At 52.9% G+C, this 9,122-nt stretch overlaps 1 protein-coding gene across 1 annotated transcript; it reads left to right on the top strand.

Annotated features, from left to right (window-relative positions):
• The first annotated feature begins 1,095 nt into the window (after positions 1-1,095).
• On the top strand, positions 1,096-8,539 carry LOC135423504 (uncharacterized). Its single transcript, XM_064673785.1, has 12 exons — positions 1,096-2,004; positions 2,659-2,767; positions 3,038-3,217; positions 3,311-3,761; positions 4,197-4,301; positions 4,757-4,903; positions 5,178-5,241; positions 5,840-5,900; positions 6,533-6,624; positions 6,733-6,775; positions 7,487-7,540; positions 7,693-8,539. Exons 1-11 carry the CDS (start codon positions 1,762-1,764, stop codon positions 7,516-7,518), a joined length of 1,527 nt encoding a protein of 508 aa, XP_064529855.1. The 5' UTR covers positions 1,096-1,761; the 3' UTR covers positions 7,519-7,540; positions 7,693-8,539.
• The last annotated feature ends 583 nt before the right edge of the window (positions 8,540-9,122 follow it).

Genomic DNA, 9,122 nt, shown 5'->3' with positions numbered 1-9,122 from the left:
TTGTCTGGCTCTGAACACGGGTTCTCACCAGCCCATCCTGACTCCTGCAGCTCTGCCTGGTGGTCGACATCGCCCTGAGACTTGTCAATGACCAGCTGGAACTTGTGAACTGTAAGGACATGATGGGTCCCATGTCTTGTCACTGCCCTGCACCGCGTGTCACCTCCGCTCCAGCTGTGGGAGGACTGGGACACCCTTTGCTCTGCCGCTGCACTTTGGGGGGAAAGAGCAAACCCCTCGCTTCACCCTGACCCCAGATCTGCCCCATGCCAGGAGCAGGGACCTCCAGAAGCTCCCTGGCTCTTCTGGAAGAAAAGGAGCTGCTAGGCAATGAAGGGAGGATTTGCAGCTGAGTCCAACAGGGAAACACAGACACTCCCTCTGTCCCCAGCACTGGTGCCCCTGGGTTTGCTGGGCAGCATCCAGTACACTGTGTTCAGCCTTCCCCTGCTAACAGGCCAGTTCCTTGAGGTGGACTTGAATGTGAGTCCTGCATCTTCTCCTTCCATCTATGCACAGGGGTTGGGATATTTCCCTTGGGTTCAGGAGGGACTCCTTGGGCTGTGTACCCATGAATAGGGGGCTCCAAGGTGAGCTGTGGAAGTTGGCAGAGGTCCTGGCTCTGTGCCCTGCTCTCACCACTGTCATGGGAGAGCGCAGCAGGGTTTGGGTTTCATGAGTTCTGGAGAAGGAAATGTCACGGGCCTGACTTGGCGAGGCCATGCATGCAGCCATTTCGCACCAAGGGAATATGAAGTTAACCGTAAAGGCAAATATTGCAAACATTTTGACCTGTGTTTCCTTTCCCTGTGATTTCAGGGAAGTCACACTTCACAGCCAGCAAAGAGGAAATGTACCTGCTCCATCCTTCCCTGGGCTTTCCTCATTCCTCACGTCGGGTATATAAAAGCCACTGCCAGCAGCTGTGACCATGGGCAGCTCCACTGTGACATCAAAGGGTCCAGGTAAGTGGCACTGAAGGACCGTGGCCACCGTGCCAGCTCCATCAGGCAACCCACAGCTCAGTGTAACTCGGCTTGAAAAGCAGGAATTTTAATGATGTTTTCCTTTGATTTCTGTAGCAGCATTTAATCATTTATGAAAATTAATTTTTAAAGCTAGCAGAGATCTTCCTTGTTAAACTCCACGTTTATTCCTGTTGTTGTTAAGTTTGTGATAATGACTAATCTGGCAGAAAAGGACTGGGAGTTTTTTCATGATCTCGGTGACCAGAATTCAGAGCAATTTTCAGCTTTCCAGACCTTGTCTCGGCTGGTGTAAAATAAGTGTTTATCTGCAAAGCCAGACGTGCCTTCTGCATGTGCAAGATGCTCAGCTCGCTGAAATGTGTGTGACCGAGGAGCAGCACCCTGATAGATATTGCTAATAACCGCAGAGATAGCTGCCTGCTTGGTCACGTATTCTCTCTAAGAGCTCTTCTAAGAGCCCTGACATCCATTTTGGCACCCTTTTGCAATGCTCTGCACGTCTCGCAGAGCCCCTCCAACAAATCCCACTGATTTTATTTGACACGATTTTCAATAGAAGCTGCTCGAGCCTCTCTCCTTCTCTCCTGTTCAATAATCGTGGCTACAGGAGCTGTGCATCATTACGTGCTGATCAAAGGGAAAATGTAAAAGACAGTCGAGTGAATTAAAGTCTAATTTAATTGTGCCTAGAACTGTCATAGAGGGATTTTTTAAAAGTATCTGGAAGAAACAAAGGAGTTGTTCAGTCTGACCTAAATAATGTTATTTCTCAATGCTGAACCTCTGCAATCTGCACCTCGTACCTTTTTTTCCTCAGGAGGGACGAGGCGGGGTTTCCATCTGGGGCACAGGCTGTGAAGGCAGGTGCTCCTGGAGCTGGGACCCACGGCAGCACTGCAGCAAGAGCCTCTTCTCCTTTCTTTGCAAACACCTTTCTGTGCATAAACAAACACTTCCCAGCCTGCACTGTCACCCCGAGAAGCCGAGTTTGGGCAGGAACAGGAGGTCCTTGAAGGTGCGTTCTTTCGACTCGGGGCAGATCAAACACAGGGAAAACGGGCTCTTCTCACTGCCTGAGTGAAGCAAGATGAGAAAAACAAACAATCTGCCCACAGGAAAGTGAGTCTGATTCTGGATGTGCTTTGGGCTTTAATAACTCAGGGTGCTCTTCACAGTGGGCAGAAGGACACTGCTGAAATGCTCATCATTTTTTATCCGGCCGTGCCCCTCTGAGAGTTCCGCTTTCAGGACCATTTCGGAGCGGTGGAAAGCCATCTATCTCTCTCAGTACAAGGTCCTCCTCCCTCATCTCCATCCCTCTTCCTCTCTTAAAATGGCATTTTCGCTTCCCTGCAGTATCAGGTGCCCAACTCTGCAGTGTGGGAGCCCAGACATGGATGGTTCTGGAGCAGTGCAGCATCGGGCTCCAGCTACTCTCTGCTAACCAGTAGTGGTTCAACCTTTCTGGGTGGGAAGAAGGTGCTGCAGGCCTGGACTGATCCCCTGGGATCTGGGGGGGTGGTGGTTTCTGGAAGCTGAATGTCCAGGGGGAACCTGCCCCATCACCCCAGGGCAGTGCACGTGAAGGATGGGGAGCTGTACCAGTACCCAGGCTGCCTGTACCCATGTGTGGGAACTGGTGCGTGGGCTGATGTGGCTCTTTCCACAGATGCTGGGTCAGGAGATGCCACACTTCTGGTGTCTCATCCTTTTTGTGGGACTCCTGCCCTCCTCCCAGGGCTTCCTCAACCTGCTGAACCCAAAGCAAGCCGCAGGTGGTGAGTTCAGATATTTTCTGTGTTTCCAGGGGAGGGACATGGCACAGTCCTGTGCCATTTTAGGCTCATGGCATGTCCCTCTGGTCATCAGGGAGATGCTTCCTGGCAGGATCATCTCTGTGGGGAACCCAGCTTTGCTCAAGGATGCTCAGGGATCCCTATGAGATCTCACAAGCAGAGCAACCTAATGTGGCCAAATCAACCTTTCCTGCCAAAGGAATCTTCCCAATGGTGGAAGTCTGATTAGTAACTGGGACTCCCCTGGTGCAGGTCTGCTTGGTCTCATCAGTGGAAAAAGTGGATTGCCTGGCACAGGTGTTCTTGGTGAAGGTGGGCTGCTTGGCACCGGCCTCCTGGGCAAGGGAAGTGCAAGTGAAGCAGAAAGCGAAGGTCCCCTTGAAGCAGAAAATGAACCCAGCAGATCTGGGGTCCTTGGCACAGGCCTCCTAGGTGAGGAAGATCTGCTTGGCACAGGCGTGCTTGGGAGAGGAGGGTTTCCGGGCAGTGATGGCCAGGACAGTAACAGAGTTCTGACTGTTGCAGGAGGACAACCTGGCAGCAGCAGTCTGCTTGGCACAGGCATCCTTGGTGGGAAAGGCCTTGGCACAGGCATCCTTCGTGGAGAAGGCCTTGGCACAGGCATCCTTGGTGGAGAAGGACTTGGCACAGGCATCCTTGGTGGGGAAGGCCTTGGCACAGGCATCCTTGGTGGAGAAGGACTTGGCACAGGCATCCTTGGTGGGGAAGGCCTTGGCACAGGCATCCTTGGTGGGGAAGGCCTTGGCAATGGTCTCCTTGGCAATGGCCTCCTCGGCAATAACAGCCTTCTTGGAGATAAAGGTCTGCTTGGCACAGGGCTGCTTGGGAAAGGAGGTCTCCTAGGCAATGGAAGTCTACTTGGTCTTGATGGTCTTCTGGGTGAAGCAGGAGGACTTCTGGGTGCAGGAGGCCTGCTGGGTGGTAGAACCTCTCAGAAAATATCACGCTACGCCTGGTGAGTCAGAAGTCCCATGGTGGGGCTCACTGCAGGGTGACCAATAGTGTCCAGGGGATCAGACCCTCCCTGTCATACAAACCACCAGTCCTGGGCTCACATGAGGATCTGTGACAGGGGAAATTCCAACCAGAAATGGGAAAAGTCTTCCCCACGGCAGTGCTGTGACACTGCAATGGGCAATCTGGGAGGTGGGGGAATCTCCATCCTCAGAGGTGGTTGAGAGCAAGCAGGACACAGCCCTGAGAAACCTGACCCTGCTTTGAGATTGGCTTTTCTTGGAGCAGGGGTTGCTCCTTCCCCACCTTCACTTTTACCTGGGAATATCCAAATGGGTAACAGGTCAAATGATGAGTGGGAAGAGACGGGACTGTAGGGTCTGCTCCTGCTGATCCTGCCATCTCAAGGTGGGTTTGATTCGGTGTCGACCCCCAGGTTGAAGGTGCTGAACCTCGAGAACGCCCGAGTGTCATGGAAGGTCCTTCGTGGGACTGAGCTGGTGCTGAACCTGTACTCGAAGCTGGTGCTCCGCTTTCCAGGGTGAGCAGGGCTGGAGAGTGAGGCCACGGGGGCCTGAGGGCACTGGGGAGGATGGGACACTCCCTGCTGCTGGAGAAACATCCCCACGTGCTGAACAAATGGGTTGGTGAGGAAAGCTCTGAGCTGTACTGCTGCCTCTCCCTGCAGCCATTTCCAGCTGTCCTTACTCCAAAGGTGCTATTACCATCCCTGAAGCGTTCAAAAAACCTGTGGATATGGCACCAGAGGACATGTTTAGTGGTGAACATGCTGGTGGTGCTGGGTTGATGGTTGGATTTGGTGATCTAGAGGTGTTTTCCAACCTTAATGATTCTATGATTCTTTGATCTGCTACAGGACCAGGAGCCTGACAGAAGTCCCAAGACTAAAGCACTGTACCAGCTGAGCCTGTGTTGCAGCTCCTGTGCTGCTTCTGTTTCCCCCATAACCCTCCACGCTACTCCCCTTTTTTCCAGGATTTTTAGCTTTCTGGGTGAATCCTCGGTAGAAACGAACATCACGTCACACATCGCCGTGACCCAGGACACCCCCGGGGACCTCAAGTTGGTGATTAAGGATTGCAAGAACCTGCTTGGCGGCTTCAGCGTCAACCTGCGGAAGGGGTGAGTGTGTGGGTGAGAGGGTGGGAAGGGGTGAGTTTGCAGTGGGGCAGAACTTCAGTGTCACGGACTGACACCATACCAACCAGATTATGGGATTCAGATAACCATCTGCAATTCCTGCTAAAGCCTGGGGGAGCTGTGGGCTTGCGGCATCATTTAATGTAAGAGGAGACAAGACGAGAGGGGCTCCTCCACAGCCGCCGTTTTGTCTCGATGTCAAGTCCTAGGTTTTGACAACTTCCCTGGTAATTTTGTGTGTCCTTTCCCTCCCCAGCCTCCTCACCAACCTGGTGAGCAGCATGCTGAACTCTACTCTCAAGACCCTTGTCCCTGCACTGGTGAGTGTCTGAATGTTCTTTGCTGTGAAGATGCATTTCAGCTGCAATCAGTGCTCCTGCCAGAACTCTCTGGAAGATTTACACACACACATACACACACACAGAGGATCACAGAACAGCTTAGGTTGGAAAGGACCTTAAAGATCAGTTATACCAACCCCCCTCCCATGGTCAGGGATGATATATATACACAATATATTTACAATATATATTTATGACTGCAGCCCATAAGTGAATTCCACAAAATTCCTTGATCTTCCTTACAGTCAGAATTTATTTGTTAGGAGTAATTTCAATTCCATCATGCAATGTTATGGGATAATTTGTACTCGAGTGCTCCCTGGGGGGGATGAGCAGAAGCAACAGCCCCACTTAGAGCAAAGGGGCCTGTTAGAGAATCTCTTGTCCTGTTCAGTAGAACCTGTGCTGTTTTAAGAAGAGGGCTGAACAAGTCATATGGCTCTTCTTCCATGGAGGAACTGGCTCTAGGAGCCTATTGTTCCATCCTGATTTAAGTCTGTGAAACTCAAGCCGTGCTGGAGAACGTGCTGCTGCACCCACAGTGTTCTCACCAGGGCTGTGCCACTTGTCATTGCAGCTCTGCCCGTTAGTGAACATCTGGGTCAGCATCATCAACATGAAACTACAATTCCTCAACCGTAAGTTGTTAAGTTTTCTTTTCTCTATTGAGTGACACTTGGGTTTTGTGTGTCCAACCACCTCCACGGGCAGCAGGAGTCCCGAGGAGAGCTGAATTCATGGGAGCAGGAGTCTCTCTGCATGGAGCAGGAGCAGCTTTGCTCTGCCAGCAAAGCCGCTGTGGGCGGCACAGTCCTGGCTCACTGCCACTGCCAGACACCACAGTCCTGCTCTTCTCGTGGGTGTTTGTCCCACCAGGGACAGACTCAAGCTGCTGCCAAGAGGTGTCTCTGCCAGGACCCTCCACTGCAGCCCTGCAGAACCTGTGGGGTTTTCCTTCCCCAGATCTGTTCATGTCAAATCTCACACAGACATGATTGCTGCTTCACTGCAAGCAGAGCTGTCCCCATTTACCCCCAACATTTCCCCTGTGATGGGACATGCATCTGGAAGTTCCTGGGCAGCAGCTTTCATGGGAACCTTTGAGCCCCGGGAGGTTTGAGATCCACAGGAAGGACGAGGGGTTTTACTCCGTGGTGGGCAGGACGATATTCTCCCAGCCTCTGCCAGACGCTGCGGGCAGAGGGCGCCGGCAGGCTCTGGGACCCACAGCCAGCTTTGCCCAGCCCTGATGGCCTCTCCCTGTCCCCAGGCGTCGTCTCCTTCGGGCTCCTGGGGAAAATCTACTCTGCCCTCTCCAAACTGCCGGTGACGTCTGGGCATTTTGTGGAGCTGGATCTGCAGGTACAGCCGTGTCCCATCCCGTGTCCCATCCCGTGTCCCATCCCATGTCCCTGCACTGCTGCCCTCCCTCCACATTCACACATTCTAACGCCTCCTTGTTCTTTGCAGAATTCCCCATTCCCAAGCACGTTCATCGACTGGCTCCTCCAGAGTGAGTCTGTCTCCAGTGCCACTATGGGGATCCCCAGTGGTGTCTGTGAGCCAGAACAGGGCAGTTGAAAGGGGGACACCATCCTGGGTAGTGGCCAAGAGTGGAAAGGGGGTCCTCACGGTTCTGGGATGCAGCCAGAGCTGCCAGAGCTGCCGACTCATCTTGGAAGAGTCCCACAGAGCACTTGTACCCAGCATGGCACAGCAGTGCTGGGGGTGCTTGGAGTGCCTGGTCCTCAGAGACATCCCCCCAGCTCAGGTGTGAGCAGCTTTGCCATTCTGCAGCAGTGGCTCCTACACAGAGAGAGAAAGTCTGTGCGCTCCTACTTATGCCCTGCACAGCCCTAGAAAAGTCACTTCACCTCTTATAAAAGGATTTAATAATATTTGCTTAATAGGAGTGAATAATGGTCCTCAGGATGCTGCGAGGATTAATTAATATTTGCAGAGGTGATTGGAAGAGCTTTCAGCTTCATATGCATGGAAAGTTAATATACAGGGGAGGGAAGGAAGAGTTGGAAGCTGTCCCAGCTTCTCCAGAGCCATATTCCTCAGGGCACTAAATCATCTCTGCCCATAAAGCCGGGGGCTCTCGGGCAACTGGCACATGGGACAATGCCAAGCCTGGCCCAGCAGTGGGGGCTGCCAGGGGACCGTGGGGCTGGGGAGCCCTGGAGGAGGGAGTGCACTGACCTGGGTGTCTCTCCCCCAGTCGCAGGTGTCGATCCCGGGAGCAATCCATAGCCACAGGCTGGAAGTATGTGGGGTAAGGAGGATTTGCTGCCTGGGGACCTGGCTCGGAGCTCTGCTGCCAGTTGTGCCAGCGCTGGTGCCTGGTCTGGGTGGGATGGGTCCTGACCCTGCTGCCTGCTAGCAGAAGGTGGCGGGGAGGGCTGTCTAAAAACCTCATCCCTCCAGGTGCCTCCACAGGCGATTCCTGAGGAGGAGGAGGAGGGAAGGGAGGAAGATGACTCAATACGTGAAGAATAGACATGAAAATGGAGAAAACCCAGCAAAACCTCGCATTTTCCTCTGCTCTACATTTCAGACTTCTCAGACTTTGGTGTCTTTTTACAGCCCAGGGTTATCTGTGCCAATGATCAGCCATGTCAGTGGTTAGCTGTGTGGGTGGTTAGCCATGCTGGTGACTACAGAGGCAGGAACCCCAGATCTTGCCTCTGTGCTCTCCTGGTTCTCACGGCCACAAGCCACTTGTTATGGCACTCACTGATGAAGGGAACACCTTCACCCCTTGTTTCTTCCTCACGCCCACCCCAGCTTCACTGGGGCTGGGGTTTGGGCCAGGTAATGGCTCAGCACAGAGGAGATATTCCAGGTGCTGGAAGCAGACAGCTGGGCTGAAGGCAGGGGTTTGGTCCCCTCACAGCCACCCCTCAGGAATTTCAGGATTTTGCACCAACTGCACCAAACCCCTGAGAAGGGAAGGGAGAAAAGGGATGAACCTGAACCCAAAAGCTGTAAATGCTTTGTCTTTGCTCTCCTTCTGCTTCTTGATTAGCTTACCATTTCAAAAGGGAATTTTGCTGTTTCCAGTGATTTCAAGAGGCAAAAAGGCCCCCAGTCTAATCCAGGCGCACACTCAGCCGATTTGTTCCCAAACAGCGACGCTTTGAACTGATCAGAGCGAGTGCTATCCTGCCTTGTAATCTCCGAGTGGATTTGGATGTGCTGCATTGTGGGTGAGGTGGATTTGAGGCTGATTCACACCCTTCTGTTACTCCTTACAATAAAAAGGATTTTTCTTCGTCTGCATTCAGCACGTGACTTGGTTCCTTTCCAAACTGCCAGAGGATTTTTGCATTTGTGAGGGTTTTGTTATTTATCTCTCCCATCAGCTACAGGAGTAACTCGCATGTGAAGAATATTGAATAGGTGAGTCTGCTGGGAAGGTGGGGAATCACAAGCGGCTCCAGCTCCAGAGCCAGGCCTGAGTCGAGCCCAAGCCCTGCTCAGGCTGCTGAAGCCCCCCTCTCACAGCTTAAAGTAGCTACAGAAATGTGGTCAATGTGGGAAATAATATTCCCCTCATTTGTATTTATGCAGATTTATTCTGCCCCTGTCCCTGAGCTGCTGGTTCTTTCAATGCCTGTTCCTGCTCCCACCTGTTGCCAGAGAGCTGGGAGCTGTTCAACATGAACAAACACATCCCTGGTGCCCCATCGAGGCAGGTCCCTGCCGGGCTGGGGCTGGGACCCCCAGGACTCCGGGGTGAGCAGGTGGCAGTAGCCTGCAAGCTCTCAGGCACAGGAGCTCACCCTCAGCTGCAGTGGCATCAAACTTCATCCTGGGGCTGGCTGTGCCACAGCCCCAGAGCAGAATGGCTGCAC

This window comes from Pseudopipra pipra, chromosome 17 (genome assembly GCF_036250125.1).
Source record: "Pseudopipra pipra isolate bDixPip1 chromosome 17, bDixPip1.hap1, whole genome shotgun sequence".
In the NCBI taxonomy this organism is placed as follows: Eukaryota; Metazoa; Chordata; class Aves; order Passeriformes; family Pipridae; genus Pseudopipra; species Pseudopipra pipra.
This window is presented reverse-complemented; position numbering and strand designations above follow the sequence as displayed.

Coding starts and splice junctions, on each gene's coding strand:
- LOC135423504 (XM_064673785.1), top strand. CDS start 1,762: ATGCTGAACCTCTGCAATCTGCACCTCGTACCTTTTTTTCCTCAGGAG. Junction 5,242..5,839: donor AGACCCTTGTCCCTGCACTG/GTGAGTGTCTGA, acceptor TTGTCATTGCAG/CTCTGCCCGTTAGTGAACAT. Junction 6,625..6,732: donor TTGTGGAGCTGGATCTGCAG/GTACAGCCGTGT, acceptor TGTTCTTTGCAG/AATTCCCCATTCCCAAGCAC.